This window comes from Acartia tonsa, chromosome 2, assembly GCF_053477335.1.
Source record: "Acartia tonsa isolate MP-2025a chromosome 2, ASM5347733v1, whole genome shotgun sequence".
Classification (NCBI taxonomy): domain Eukaryota; kingdom Metazoa; phylum Arthropoda; class Copepoda; order Calanoida; family Acartiidae; genus Acartia; species Acartia tonsa.
In genome coordinates this window covers 12,500,407-12,516,372 of record NC_137261.1, presented here as the reverse complement: position 1 = coordinate 12,516,372, position 15,966 = coordinate 12,500,407, and the positions used below count along the sequence as shown (strand labels likewise).

At 36.3% G+C, this 15,966-nt stretch overlaps 5 protein-coding genes across 6 annotated transcripts in view; 1 reads left to right on the top strand and 4 right to left on the bottom strand.

Annotated features, from left to right (window-relative positions):
• The window catches only part of LOC145312399 (trehalose transporter 1-like protein), a 186,188-nt gene that overhangs the window by 126,228 nt on the left and 43,994 nt on the right, over positions 1-15,966 (top strand). The gene's annotated exons all lie outside the window — the stretch shown is intronic.
• On the bottom strand, positions 161-2,213 carry LOC145304693 (uncharacterized). Its single transcript, XM_080146637.1, has 4 exons — positions 2,108-2,213; positions 1,751-1,882; positions 1,136-1,246; positions 161-941 (listed from the first exon to the last, which is right to left on the bottom strand). Exons 1-4 carry the CDS (start codon positions 2,194-2,196, stop codon positions 857-859), a joined length of 417 nt encoding a protein of 138 aa, XP_080002763.1. The 5' UTR covers positions 2,197-2,213; the 3' UTR covers positions 161-856.
• Positions 4,343-6,710, bottom strand: LOC145304657 (uncharacterized). Its single transcript, XM_080146593.1, has 3 exons — positions 5,611-6,710; positions 5,193-5,279; positions 4,343-4,713 (listed from the first exon to the last, which is right to left on the bottom strand). Exons 1-3 carry the CDS (start codon positions 6,695-6,697, stop codon positions 4,343-4,345), a joined length of 1,545 nt encoding a protein of 514 aa, XP_080002719.1. The 5' UTR covers positions 6,698-6,710.
• On the bottom strand, positions 6,769-10,008 carry LOC145304665 (uncharacterized). The gene is made up of 2 exons (XM_080146604.1): positions 7,673-10,008; positions 6,769-7,419 (listed from the first exon to the last, which is right to left on the bottom strand). Exons 1-2 carry the CDS (start codon positions 8,316-8,318, stop codon positions 7,274-7,276), a joined length of 792 nt encoding a protein of 263 aa, XP_080002730.1. The 5' UTR covers positions 8,319-10,008; the 3' UTR covers positions 6,769-7,273.
• LOC145304673 (uncharacterized) lies at positions 10,039-12,667 on the bottom strand. Of its 2 annotated transcripts, none has more exons than XM_080146618.1 (2): positions 11,559-12,667; positions 10,039-11,330 (listed from the first exon to the last, which is right to left on the bottom strand). In XM_080146618.1, the coding sequence occupies exons 1-2, from the start codon at positions 11,646-11,648 to the stop codon at positions 11,010-11,012; spliced, it is 411 nt and encodes a 136-aa protein (XP_080002744.1). In that variant the 5' UTR covers positions 11,649-12,667; the 3' UTR covers positions 10,039-11,009. The 2 variants fall into 2 exon arrangements, 1 of the variants encoding a protein (XP_080002744.1); XR_013874161.1 differs by having other exon boundaries at positions 10,679-11,330.

The window sequence follows — 15,966 nt, the reverse complement described above, 5'->3', positions numbered from 1 at the left end:
CTGTACCGAAAAATCATTTACAACACAGTCGCCCGGATAAAGTATGAAAAAAGATTATTAAAAGAAACTAGTGGCTACGCCCCTAGAAACCTCTAGGGGCACTTAAGGTTGGAAGGGGAAAAATCAACATCTTCCCATTTTCAATTTCAGTTTCAGAAGAGTAAAAATATTTTTTGGGGGAGGGGGTGAAGACACCCTGCACAAAAATAGTTTAAAACCTTTCCAGGACCTATAAGAAGCTTCACTTTAAAGGAGAACAATATCGGTTTAGCGGTTATCCTTCGGGACAGACAAAAAACGCTTACTACTTTATATAATAGGATATCTTACTTTGCTTCTCCTTCCATAACAGAGGCTTGTCCGACCTTCTGGTCATCCTTTTGTGCCGCCGGACATTTCTCGGATTGCTCCCTGAATTAAGCAATCATATTATTATTAAATAGTAAACTTTTTATGGTCCACATTTACCACTCCCACCTTACCCCTAGAGGCATACTTGCTAGTTTTGTAATATATAAAGGTGAATTTGTCTGTACCGAAAAATCATTTACAACACAGTCGCCCGGATAAAGTATGAAAAAAGATTATTAAAAGAAACTAGTGGCTACGCCCCTAGAAACCTCTAGGGGCACTTAAGGTTGGAAGGGGAAAAATCAACATCTTCCCATTTTAAATTTCAGTTTCAGAAGAGTAAAAATATTTTTTGGGGGAGGGGGTGAAGACACCCTGCACAAAAATAGTTTAAAACCTTTCCAGGACCTATAAGAAGCTTCACTTTAAAGGAGAACAATATCGGTTTAGCGGTTATCCTTCGGGACAGACAAAAAACGCTTACTACTTTATATAATAGGATATCTTACTTTGCTTCTCCTTCCATAACAGAGGCTTGTCCGACCTTCTGGTCATCCTTTTGTGCCGCCGGACATCTCTTGGATTGCTCCCTGAATTAAGCAATCATATTATAATTAAATAGTAAACTTTTTTTTGGTCCACATTTACCCCTCCCACCTTACCCCTAGAGGCATACTTGCTAGTTTTGTAATATATAAAGGTGAATTTGTCTGTACCGAAAAATCATTTACAACACAGTCGCCCGGATTAAATACCAAAAAAAGAAGTGAAAAAAATTTCTTACTTTGTTTGTGTTTCCAAACAAGCGATCTCCTCTTCCAAAGAAGCAATTTTTTGCTTTGCTGCCCCAAGGTCTTGTTTTATTTTCTGCATTGTCTCCCATCCATCGTCGTCCCTGAAAAATAAAAAAAAATAATACTAAAGTAACAGGATGTCCGTGTTTATGTACCGAAGGATCTCGATAACCACTGAACAGATCGGGTTCTTCTCATAGGTACCGGCAAGGGAAGGGAGTGGCAAAAGAAACTTTAAGAGATATACTTCATATTAGAGGGTTTAGCGTAGCTGCTAATTTGAAATATCAGGGGTGTATATCCTATATGGGATCCCCTGTTCAGGTGGTGGGGGGAAAATAACTAAAATATGTGTGGTAGGACCAAAAATTTTAGTTCTTTCAATATTTCTCCATTTCCGTCCCTACTTGGTGAGATAAAAATAGGTGGGAAAAAAATACAAAATTTTGTACCACGGGAACAAAAAATATCTTGTGCGTAATGTACACCCCTGAATGAAACTATAATTATTCGCCATAACAATAATGTTTATCCTACTCTTTTCAATCCGGCTACTACCACCTTCCGAACAGAAATAGAATGGTAACAAAAATAAATAAACTTACGTAGTGCAATCCAAAGTTAGGTTCAAATCTTCTGTATCAGACGATTTAGGAGGGGTATCAGGCAGGTCAGCCAGCTTAGCAGGCAGCTCAGGCTCAGACACACTCATTTCGTTCTTCTCTTTTTCGCTATCACTGAAATATATAAATATATATTATATATCCCAGGTAATCGGACCTTTGCCCAAAGAAGTAATTACCAAAAAATATGTAATATGTATTTATGTAATTATGTTGTGATGGATTGTCGAATCCGATTCGATGAATGGTTACCAAAATATAGCTAGGGACGGACGGACGGACAGACAGACAGACAGACATCATTCTACTTCGTTTTATACATATTAAAATATTACTCACCCACTTGTGGTTTCCGGCTTCTGTTCTTCGTGCTGTTCGTCTCTCTCTAAGTCGGCTGCTGCTGTGGCTGACATGGACATGTCGGACATTCTATATTAAATTTGAAAAGAAACAAATTATCACTGGTAATTAAATTTTCATGAATAAATGTCCAAAAAACTGACGTAGGGAATTTTAATATAATAGGGTCCAGCAAGATCACATATTGGTATATCTTATATTGTAAACAAGTATATAGACAAATTTCATTTACAAAAAGTTAATACAAATTTGAAACGTTCTCTTTTTTAATTACAGCACATAAACATTACGGATTTTACCATGGAAATCTACCACCGTATTAATTAAAACATTCCCTACGATAACTGTCATATATATAATATTTATATACAAAATTAAACAAATATATAAAATTAACAAAAGCTAGTTGTGAATACTTTTTTTCCTTAGTTTAGGGGGTAAACTACAACTGCTATATACTGAATTACAAAAAATGCGACAGATTATACAACAAAAAATTTTCAGTTTAAGCTCTTAACTTTAAGCTCATTAAACTTAATTGGTGGAAAGGGGTAGTTTCACAAAATGCATTTGAACTTAATTTTGTGAATTGCATATTTTTCTTTGTTAAGATGGTAAAAGTACGTGGTAGAAAATTTAACTTTCTTCAAATTTATGCCATATAAATAGAGTTTAAACACATTTAAACAGGTTCAAATATACGGTTCACTAAATTAACTTCAAATGCATTTTGGGAAACTACTCCTTTCTAGATATTATAAAAAAAAGTTGAAGATGAAACTTATGAAATAAAAAAAAATTACATATAAATATATATATACGTAAAGTCCTGGAATTATTGGGATTGACTGGGACCTATCAGGTCTTCGTCTTGTTCTTCGTCTTGTTCTTCGTCTTGTTCTTCGTCTTGTACTTCGTTTTCAGACGAAAGTTCCGACGAATAATACTTGTCTCCATTCTGCCAGGGATGTATATTCTACATGGTTCGGATGTGTAATATTTTTTCCAAGTCTGCACAGGGATGTATATTATATTTCATTAAATATAAATAGATGGAGGTAAGAAAAAAAGGTAATAATTAAGAAAACTGAAAACATTTGTAAATTTTAAAAATTTTTAGCCGTGGACAAACAATATTTCTTGTGCAGAATATACACCCCTTTCCCGAATCAGCTGTAATGTAGCTGCCAAAGATACTGTAATTGTTTATGTTCTGAGAACATTGTTGAGAACTTGCTCTCTGTGGTGGTCTGGAGCTTGATCTTTTCTTCTTCTCTAACTCTTCATCTTCAGGCCTGATTCCCTGTTCCCACAATCTTTGCTTCTTCATGTTGGCCTTTACTCGTTTGTTGGCATCTCTTCTTGTCCGAGTCTCACCACGCTGGCCGAAATCGGGCAAATGTGTATTTGTTCTGTTCAACATTTGCTGCATCCTAATTTGGTTAGGTTGCTCACTGAGTTGACTATTACTACAACCTGGCTCTGGACTGAGTTGACTATAACTACAACCTGGTTCTGGGTTTACGTCTTCATCAGGATTTGATGTGCCTGCGCAACTTTCAGCATATTCCCGGCTTGAATTTTGTGCTCTGCTCGTGCTTGCTCTGCTCTGGTTTCTGTACAACACCGCTTCAATTTGATTCGTTGATGGAAATGTTGTTTGTTTTCTGGGACGTTTAGGAACTTCTTTGGTAGGCTTTGGCTTTTGGGCCACTTTTGCTTTTGGCCTGCGTTCAACTTCTTCTTCTTCACTACTACTACTACTGCCAGTTCCAGTGTCTGGGTCTGATTGATGACCTTGATCTGTATCATCACTTTCTGGTGCTTCTTCTTTGATGTCAGAAATTAATTCACCTTCTTCTTCATCTTTTTTCCACTTTGCTTTTTCTCCTACAAAGAAATAAAAAATGTTAAAGCAAATGTACATAATTGTAGCTTCAATATTATTTCCATACCTATATGAACATTAGTTACTATTAATCAGATTCAAATGAAAACAAGCAATATTTTTTACCCTATATTTATATGCCAATCAAAGATAAAAGGGGGAATTTTGCATTGGCAGTTGCTTTATAGGGGTACAATATGGAACTGTGAAGAAACGGCGTTGCCACCGCCGAGAACCGCCAATAAAAGCCCCAAAAAAATTAGGCTGGTTTTAGTTTTGGTTTCAAAAAGTGTCACTTTCGCCCACCCCCCCCCCCCCCCCATTTATTACATTAAGACCTGTAACTTACCGTCAATGTTGATGAGTTCTAAAATTTCCCTTTGGTTGTGTATAGAAACATTTGAGCCTACTGCAACAACCTCATAATGACCCGTGTGGTTTTCAATTATAATGGCAAGTTTGGGTAATATTATTCCACATGGATGTATCCGAATTTCCTTACTTGCATTGCCGTCATTCTTGCCCTCAATGTCCTCAACCTCCAAAATTTCGTCACTCTCGTTTCTGTCATCTTCGTTATCCACCTCGAATGATGGTTCATTTGAGTCCAGCTGTAAACTTCTCTTGGTTTTTGCTTCGGCTTCCAATGCGGTTTGCCTTCGCTCCCGGTTCTTCTTTGGAATGATCGGCACATCATCTAAATAATTATTATAGTCATTATTTCAAATAGTATAAATGTTACCCCCCCCCCCCCCCCCCTCCAAGGAAATAGCTTAAAATCACCGCAGGACCAATACACAGAAGAGTAGAATCCGATCTCCAGGACACAATTAATACCATAAAAAACCTAGTTTTTACCACTTTTATGGTAAAATTTTACCAGCCTATACGATTTAAAAGGTGGTAAAATTTTACCGTAACCTCGATCGATTCAGTGGTTACTGAGATCTTAAGCTTCTGACGGCCGGACAGACATTAAGCTACTTAGTATTATAGATAGCGGCTGCGCCCATACAAATTTTAGCCTAAAACCCTGTCAGGGCCTGTACGAAGTTTCCCTTAAAACAAAATTAATCCACAGGGTTTTTATCTAAGACTACTTCTCAACTAAAATATTAATAAACTTAAATTTAGGTGATACAGTTCCTACGTTTTTCAAACTATAAATAACAATACCTTCGGCATCCTCATCATTCTCATCACTGCTGCTTTCCTCCACGACACTTGTTGCCTTTCCAGTCACCTGTCTCTCGTTACTGTTGCCTGTAAATAATTAATTTATACATTAATTTTATACGTTTCCAAACAAAAAGCAAGTACTGAAAACATTTTTTCCACCCCCCCACCCCCCCTACTTGGTGGAAAAAAAATTTTAAAAGGAAATGTGTTGTAGGAGGGATAGAATAAATAAATCATAGAGTTCTTTAAATATTTTTCAATTTTCCCCCTACTTGGTGAAAAAAAACTAGGGGGGGGGGGGAAGAAAAATTTAAAAAAAATTAGTAGCAGAGGAAAAAAAATCTTGTGCAGTATATACACAATACGAGGAAAGATAAAACTTATAAATAATAATTAATGTTCAACAAATATGTACCTGTGATTGAATTATTTCGTCCATAAAATTCTTTCTGTCTTTGCAGTGGTGGAAAGTTTGGTGGTGGTTCATCATCTTGCATTGGCACTGTATCATCAAGATTTCCCACATTTTGGCCCTCATCGTCTGTTTCACAAATAATTATCTTCTTCGACTTTTTCGAGCCCTTTCCTTTTCCATGCTTCTTCCTTTTGGAGCTTGTGATGTTTTCAAATACATTTACTTTGGGTTTATTATTGGACTGGCTGTTGACAATTGGATCTTCATATAACCTACGTGGCTTTACTGGTTGCTTTACTGGTTCTGGAGTTACTGCTGGATTCTCCGCGGGTGGTATGCGTAACTCATTCCCAATCTGATCATCATTTGAATTCATTTCAACGTCGTCGCCTCCGTCATCAATTACAAGCTCACCATTGTTGCTTTCTTCATCAGCAATGTTTTCCATACCATTTTCTTCAACAGCATTGCCTTCAGCATCATTGTCTTCAACAGCATTGCCTCCACCATGATTGCCTTCACCATCATTGTCTTCACCATCAGTGGATTCATCAGCAGTGGAATCATCAGCAGTGGAATCATCAGCAGTGGAATCATCAGCAGTGGAATCATCAGCAGTGGAATCATCAGCAGTGGATTCATCAGCAGTGGTGTTCATTCTTCCGATCTTTCTATTTCTGGAAATTACTGTTGCTTTCTCACTGGCATTGTGAATCTTTGTCTGTTCTTCACTCATTTCTGGTTTCAAATTTACTGTGGCGTACGTATAATACATTACAGCTCTTGCTATAACCTTCTTATCACTATGGACTGTCTTGAAAAATTGCTTGGATTTCTTTGCATTCCCAATGTCTGCATAATTTTTGATCTGAAATGTAGTACTCGACTTGTCATTGTTTCTTTTCAAGTAAATCTGGTTCTTTCCTTGAACTTCGTGGGGTAAGCAACCCATTGAGTGGGCACCTAACATGTAGTAAAATTTCTTGTCTTCGGCTGTAACACCTGGTGTTGAAGTTGTGATTGTCTTCGGTTTAATACGCCGCTTAATTCTTTGTATCTCTGCAGGGGCCAGATACAATTCACACATCTGTAAGGCTGATCATTTCTGTGGCTTTTCCTTCTTGTCTTTCTTGTCTATCTTGTCTTTCTTGCCTTTCTTATTGCTTGTCTCCTTGCTTGGCTTGAGTTCAAAAACCTGTTCGAACTTGTAGAGGGGGGTTGACAATGCGCGTTCTTGTTTTCGCGTTACCAGCCCTCGAAATAACCTCCAGCAGACAGGATCATCATTAGCAATCATATAATCTTCGGCCCTCTTCATATTTTCACAAAAACCAGTCGCGTCCTTTTTAAAAGTGTGTTCGAAATTGCGCTTGAACCTAGATAAAAAAAGGGTTTATATCAAAACAGTCTCAATATATAACATATAACATATATCAAGAAAAGATGAACTAAAAGTCTTGCCACATAAAAAAATACATGGTACAAAATTGAAATTCTTTGAAACATATGCCATAGAAATGTAGTTTAACAATTTAACAAGAATACAATATGCAGTTAACATTTCGTGAAACTACTTTTTTAACTAAAGAACATTGAAATGCATTTTGTGAAACTACCACTTTCACATTTAATAGACGCGGAATAGATGCGATAAATAATTGAATTACCTACAAGCTTGTACGTGGTTCCTCACTAGAAAAAGGTCGCTTGAAGACACATAGGTTCCTGTTCTCCACAAATTTGGTGGGATAGCTTCATGTAGGTACGTCTCGTTAAGCACTAACTTACAATGATCCAAGAAACGTTCCACTGAAATAATAATGAAATTTTCAATTAACTATGCATAGGTACATGTTTATTATTGTACCAGGGGTGTATATTCTGCACAAGATTTATTTTCACAAATAAAATATATATATAAAAAGATTATTGTACATGGTCACCTGCTAGCAAGAATAGGAATGCCCCTTTTATTCGGTTTATTTCCCTTGCCCCCACCTCCCTTCTCCCTGTTTTAAACGTTTTCTCATCATGTCAAATTTACAAAATAATATTTACTTACCAGTTTCGTCATCAATAAGTTCCGGAGCAGTCCAAAAGGCAGCGGTGATGCGGGCGTCAAAGGTGAACTGCTCGAACACGACATATAGGAAGGTTATGATGTCTCGGCATACTTTCAGTAAGGTTTGCCAGCCTTTATCCACTTTCAGTGAGTCATCGAAATTTTGGATGAAAAAGACAATTTCTTCTCTTCGCATATAACCATCTTTTTCCAAGGGGTCATGGTTCTGTATTCTTTCTTTGTAAAATTCTGGTGAGAAAATACGGTCCACGACAACATCCTGATTCTCACTAGGCCCTTTATTCGCCTCCTCCTCATCAAGCTCATCCACATTGGTCAGTCTTCTTAGATCAGTCACCAAGGTTTCCACTATTTTTCCGGTTTTCTTCATTTCTGTTGTCAGGGTTACAGTATTTTCAGCCATATCTCTTGATACACTGTCTTGCAGGTCTTTGATTTCATTCTTCAGTAATTCATGGTTTGTGGACGATTTGTTTGCCAAGTTTCTGATGGACGCATTAATGGGCTCTATTTGATTTTTCATGTGTGAGGTGAAGAAAGTACGTAGCTGCTGAAATTGGTTCTGAATTTGGTTCATAACGGCCCCGGTGAACAAATCCTTAAAATTAAACATATTAAACCACATATTTTCAAGTCTTGGTATTTTAAAAACTACGTGGTAGAAAAGAAGACTATCCACAAACAAGAGCAAGTGATCCTAAGCATCTTCCATCATTTTTGGACTTTGACAAACAAAAAAACTTGGTAAAATTTGACCAACTTTTTGGTAAAAATTGACAAGGTAAATTTTTAGGCTAAGTCCAGATTTTTGGACTTTGACCAAAAAATCAACTTGGTAAAATTTGACCAACTTGTTTGTAAAAATTTACAAGGTAAATTTTTATTGGTCAATGTTTACCAAAAATTTAGTCAAATCTTACAAGTTATTTTTTCCAGGCTAAGTCGATATATATCCTAAATAATTGTAATTTGTATCCTCTGGATGACAAAATGAAATAAAAATAATACCTCGCTTTCTTCCATCTCACCAGAAGGGCCAGATGATCCCTGGGGTCGTGATGACTGGGACTGGGGTCGTGATGATGTTGCAGGAGGAACTACAACTCTCGCGGTCCGTTGACTCGCGGAGGGGGGCCGTGCCCGTGGAGATGGAGGTGGGGTAATATTTATTGGCCTTATTGGAGATGTTGTGGTTCTAGTTGTGTTCTAAAAATAATATAGATAATTATTGTAAAGCATTACTTACCGAGGATTATAGTTTTAAACAACACCGGCATTATCCTAATTTTTTTCTTCTATTTTTTAAAACTTTACCCTCCCCCCCCCCCTCTCCCGACAAAATGACTGTGTTAGGTTAGGCTAGGTTAAGTTATATGGTTAGAGGGACCCAATTTGTTCAACGGTTAACGAGATTTGTTGGTACAAACCCACAAACAGACATCATGTTAGTAAGTTTAGTTTAACAACAAAACACCAACAAACCAAAAACCGATAACAATAAAACTTAAAATCCTACCTTTGCTGTTGTACCTTTGCCACCTCCAGTAGATTTGTTGCTTCCAGGTTTGGCACTTGCAGCTTTGGCACTTCCACCTCTGGCACTTCCATTAGGTTTGCCACCTCCAGTAGGCTTGTTGTTCTAAAACAAGAAATAATTGTTGTATTTACAATGCATAATAAGATATTAGATAGCAGTGGCTACGCCCCTAGAATTTTAATTACTAATATCAAATGTTAAACACACTGTGGAAAATTAATAAATAATTATACTTGGTCAATAATCTTTTGTGGTCTGTTAAGCATGAACCGATAAGGTTTTCCTTTCGATCCGGTAACATGCGAATTTATAAGTTTTAAGAGCGAAGGGTAGCAGCAATTTGTACAATAGTAAATTAGGCCTTAAATATAATTTTTACCTTTACAGAACTAGCACTCTTTCCAGTCCTCGTCATTTTGGGATCTAGCTTGGTCAATTGCCAGTCGAAATTACGCTGTTCTATCCAGGTCGTTGGCATGGGCAATTTGCATAGTTTTAAATCTGAAATGTGTAGACAGAAATTAAAATTTTATGTAAAATTAAATTAAATTGCAAACATGTACTCTTTCAAATTACAGACTAGACTTATAACACTTTAACTTCATACCCATCGATGGCCAAAAAGGTAGGGTTTTGCTAAATTAAGTTGACATGCCTTTTTTAAAATTAGCTATAAAAAATAATTTTAATGAAAAAAATATTTTAAAGTACATTTCACATAAATTCCAAATAAAGAGGGAAGGGCCTTCAGTTGAATTTTACAACATTTTACATACATATTATAACAAAAGGGGGGGGGGGGGGGGAAGTGACACTTTTTGAAACCAAAACTAAAAGTCAAAGGAACTGAACTAAAGAAACAGTTACAGATCTGTCATTTTGCATGGCAGTTGTTTTATAAGGGTACAATATGGAACTTTTAGTTTTGGTTTCAAAAAGTGTCATTTCCCCCCCCCCCTTTCTCTGCTTTCAATGTACAAAATTAAATTCCGATAGGAATTACGATGGAGACATCTTGATGCAACAGGTGTACGGAGATATGTGCTACTCTGTACTTCAGTAGGTTGGAGGCTAGTTGTGTTGGAGGATGGCTATAGTCTTCGGGATCGTCAGTCTTGCCTACTCCTAATACCAGGGGTGTATATTTTCAGTGTTTAAAACCATAAAACTTAATTCATATTTCCTAGACCCCCCCTTTACCACACTCTCCTCCTGGCATGATAAGAGAATTACAAATAAATTGTGGTAGGTTAAAAAGGAATTAGATGAAATGTATAGTTCATGAAATATTTCTATACAACAATTAATCATGTGCAAAATATACACCCCTACCTATTATTCTGGAATCTTCAGGAAAGGTGTATGCCGGAAAAAATGTCCTCACTTTGTGGACCAACCATACTGTTTTATCACGACGGCAGTCTGGGACAAAGTAGAGGTCTTGGCAGTCTGTATAGAATTTATTACTTTCGAACTTTCGTTTGTTGGCATTCCTTGTTCCCCTGACAGCCAGCTTTTCATTTATGTACGGTTTCACTGTGTGAAATATCAACAATCTAAATATGTCATTTATGTCATTAATGGCTGTTAAACGGAAAGGTATGTTGCTGGTGAAATCGTTATAGCTTAAGTGTTTGATCAGCAATACACGGAAAGAAAGTTATGTTACATTTTTAAAAATTACATTAAAATTTGTAAAGAGTGGGGGGGGGGGGGAGAAGTGACACTTCTTGAAACCAAAACTAAAAGTCAAAGGAACTCAACTAAAAAAAAATAGTATTACCTGTTTGAAACCTCTTTAAGGCCAAAATTATATCCTCGGATGTAAGTTGATATCACATGATTGGCACTTTCGAAAGCATAACAACTGAACGCCATGGATGGTCCAAATCGGCGGACATGTTCCGGCATATGGTAAAGCATGTGAGTATTGTAACTCAAGCACGATTCGCCGTACATCTCCGCCAATTTTGAGTTCAGGACCATTATCATGGTCTTGAGCTCAGCCACACGTTCAGTTGTTATATGCTCTTCGAGACTGCGCAATATGTGGAATAAAAACTTGCATATCAGACGTTGTTCATCTTTAAGATTTGCCAACTGGAAAAAAAAAACATTGTAATAATTTAAGGTAAAACTAGCTCTTTCGCCCCTAGCCTCTAGGGGCTTCGCCCTATATACTTATTGGAAGTCCACCCTCCTCAATAGAAATATATATATAATATAGCACACGTGCGCAAATTTAAAAAGAATGTTATTGCTATACAATATAATGAAACTGAAATAAGCTTTAAATTCTAAAAAGATTATAATATGGTAAAAACCTACCTCTGCATAAAATATCATATGGTAGAAGCCCAGTACTTTGAATTCAGAACTTTTCAAATTGAGGGCTAGCTTCTTCTCTGTCAGGCGCATGATGGACGTACGGGGAACGCGATCAAAATCGCCAACAAGCTTCAATTGATCGTTGATTTCATCTATAATTGGAGTTACTGCAGTTCATGGTAAAATATGGGTGATAAGGAGAAAATTTTCAAAATTTAAGTTCTTTAAACTTTTCAAACTAACACTCTTTTAAGCGGCATAACAAGGCGTACAAATAATGTGTAATAGACATAAATCTAAAAATGCAGAATTTTATCGCAGTGCCGAGAAATGCGCGAAGAAAACACCTATTTTACGCGTCATTTCTTTAGTCAAATGCAGTACATCCCTGTAATTCTCTCCATTTGAACTAAGTCTTCTTCTTCCAATTCTGGATAACTATTACGTCCTTTCTTCAGGTACGTCATCACTTTCTTTACATAGCCCAGGTGCAACGCGTGCATCGGATCACTGGGGGTATCTTGTATTAAATCCAAGCTCGGGTCAAGGTCAGAAAAACTGGTTTTCATGTTCTGATTATTTTCCTCTAACTTGCGGAATTTCTCGTCAGACCTCGGCGTACCCATATTTTGACTGTCACTGGGGTAAAATACATTCATTGATTCGAACAATACCAAGTTCTTTTGACGGAGATAAGTCTGTGAAAAAGCCATCCCTGGAAGGTCACAGTGTGGGCATCCATTTTTTGATCCATGGCCAAGAATGCCGAATACATCGGCTCTGGCAACGGCATCGTGGATGATGGTTCTACATTGAAAGGTATGTCCAGGTAATCCTTCTTGAATTAGTTTGTTGATGAATCGGGTAACATTATCCAGAAAGTTGTAACTGTAGGGACGCCTCCTCGTCTTCTCAAATATGCTGACTGGCAATATAACACTGAAATCCTTGTTGAAGAATAACCTGAAATAATAAAGAAGAATTAATAATAATAGCATTTAATACCTTAGACTTAAAATTGTAGTCACTGATTTATAAAACGTAAAGGCTGGTAAAATTTTACCGTAAAAGTGGTAAAAACTAGGTTTACTTATGGTATTAATTAAGTCCTGGTATACAGTAAGACAGATTTTTATATATGTATGCAATAGAAAAAAGTATCAATTGTAAACTTAGTTTTCTTTCTTATTTGTTTATTGAATGGTTTCCTAAACTTTGGCTTTAAAAATCTGGGCTGTCAATTGATGTAAAACAAATATTTTGATATCCTTTGAAATATAGGCTGCCAATCCTAAAAAATACCTTTTCGAGGGTCATGCTGTATATGAAAAGAACTTTATCCCAACCCAACCCTTTCAAATCCACAATATATTAATTACTTACCTAATCCAGACAGTATAATAGGAGATATGAGATCCCTGAGCTGCTTTCACTCCGTCGCCCGAGATGTCAAAAGTTATATGATCATCAACGGCCTGTTGTCCATTCAACCGTTTAAAGTCTGTGATGGCGTCTTGGAGGATCTCATAGGTAGGGAATCTGGAAAAAGAAATATTTTTTTAACTAAAACTTGCACAATTCAAAGAAATTTTGCACCATCGGGCTCCAAATAATATTACGATGAAAAGTAATGGAACAAGGATGACAACATCCATAAAAACCAAAGCACTGAAACGGTACGACAAACGGACATTAACAATTGTGAAGTATCTGAACTGAATTTAAAAATATTAAAGTCGAACCAAAATTGAATGTAAGTAAATTTGTTAAAAAAAAATGCTTCAAGAAGGATAAGGTTTATGCACATACTTAAATTTTAAGGAATTAATTATAGAGTGGCTTCGCTTATAATATTGTTCTCAAGTTGTCGCAGGAAGCAATATACCAAAGAATGATCAAACTGATAATTAGAACACTTGAAAGTTTGTTGTTAAAAAAGGAGAAAAATCGACATGTTTAAAATGGACGTACGGAAATTCTGGTAATGATTATAGAAATGCTACGCTTTCTAAATCGTATATAAACATACCTGCACTCAATCAGTGAACCAGGAGCATTTGTAGGATTATATTTGTTTTCTTTGATTTCAACTTTGTATTTGGGTTTGAATAATGTATTATATGACGGAAATTTGAAAATACACGAGCGTTTCAGAATCGCCAGGATGATTCTAACTTTGTTGTGAGAGATGGGGTTGTCTAGAACACAAACGCTTCTGAAATCATTAACAATTTCTTTCTCAAGTTCTGTAAGATGTTTGAAGCGATCCCCGTCATGATCGCCATCAGGTTCGTCATCAGGGTCTTCGTCATCAGGGTCATCGTCATCATCTGGGTCAAAATAATCTTCAGGTATATCAAACAATTCGACGTGGTCCCAGTCCTCGGCATCTTGAATGCTGTCATTGTCTGCATCATTATTATCGTTGGTATTATTGTTGTTAATATTGTCTACAACAATATTAATGTAGTCCGTTTCTTCAGGATTGTTATTTAATCGCTCCAAAACTTGGTTTGCGTAGCATTGATAACATATACTTTCGGTTTCCTTTGTGAAGTTGGTATTGCAGCCTGTACAAACTTTACCTAAAAAAATACGATGTTAAACATGATGTTTTATAGTTATAAACCTTCCCGGGACCTATGTGAAGGTACCCTGTAAAGGAGAACCCAATCGGTTCAGCGGTTAGCAAGATCCTTTTGAACAGACACACAGACATCCTGTTACTTTAGTATAAGGATAATGCCGTAAAGAAAAACTAGTCAAATTAGAAAGTTAAAAAATTAAAAATTCCAGAAAAAGTAGATAAATGTAGAGAGTGGGTGAAGGTGGGTTAGGTTAAGGGATCCCATGTAGAATATACACCCCTGGAACAAGGATATCTTGAGACAAACTTAACTAACGTTTGATCAAACCAATTGTTTGAAATTTAGATTGAAAGGAAAATAAAAAACAAAAATTGGGAGACAATGTTTGTGGGAATTTGGACAAACAAACAACAAACAGACAGACCGACATCGTTCTACTTTATATTACAGATATTGTAGGTTACCTTTTGACGATGCAGTTTCGTTCTCATATTCCACATCCATCAAATCCTCCTGCTGTTCTTCTTCTAGTAATGGCTGACTGTCTTCACTTTGTTGATGTTTCTTGCGCCATTTTCTGGTTCTCGTTGCCTTACAGAAGAGTTTTCTTATGGACCTCAGTTTATGCTGCAACTGGAAAAAGATTACATAATTAGTGAATTACTTATTTAAAATAATATAGGGGAGTTGTTATGGATCGTTATTTGGGCAAGCTACACGTGTCAATTGATTACAGTACATATGACTATACTGGTGTAAGAGCAAGCATGTTTATAGTGCGCTGACTGCAAGTGAAAAATAGAAATTAAAGTCGAGCATAGATTATACTTTAAGTACAGTAATGAAAAGTAAGGTCTCATCTTAAATATGTAGAAATAATTAGTTGTAAAAAGTCACCTGTACATTTTTCCTCTTATCTCCACTTCTTATACGCTTCAGTAGAGCTTTAGAGAGTGTACCAATCAAATTGTCTCCCATTTCAATAACGTCTAACAGGGGTGTATAGGTAACTCCTGAAATAAGAAGTATATGTTATAATCAGGGATGTATATTCTGCATGGGATCCCCTGCTCAGGGGGGGGGGGAATAAAAAATAAGTGGTTGGAGGAAAAAAAAATGTAAAAATTAAGAAAACTGAAAACATTTTTTCCATTTTGCCCCCCTCCTTGGTTAAAAAAACTAAAAAAATGTGTGGTAGGAGGGATAAAATAAATGAAATATAGAGTTCTTTAAATATTTTTCTATTTCCCCCCCTACTTTTTCAGAAAAATCTAGGGGGGAAAAAAATAAAAAATTTTGTAGCAGGGGAAAAAAAATAAATCTTGTGCAGAATATACACCCCTGGTTATAATAATAAGGTTATTACTTGTTTACATATAACGAAAGAAGGAGAAAGTAAAAAAGGGGGGGGGGGGTGGAGTGACACTTTTTGAAACCAAAATTAAATGTCAAAGGAACTCACAAAATAAAGAGTTAGAGTTACAAACATAAGAAAATACCCTTATTTATTCTTTGATTGTCTATAAAATTAATTAAACTTACCTATCAAAATTGTGATCCAATTATACATACGTCATCCAGCGTTGGTCTGACATTTTTTTACTTTGAAAAAAATAACTATATACAATATATACATAAAATTTTGTTTGTTCCAGTCCTGACCTGGATAATACCTATATAAATTTCCTGCCTTCCCTGAAAAGCCGACGAACGCATATATAATCAAGCCCCACTGGTCGTGACTTTTGCAGAATTCTGCAGTTGCATGGAGTTTTATTATAACAACAATGTTGAACCCAGAAAATTTGTTAATTTGCTAT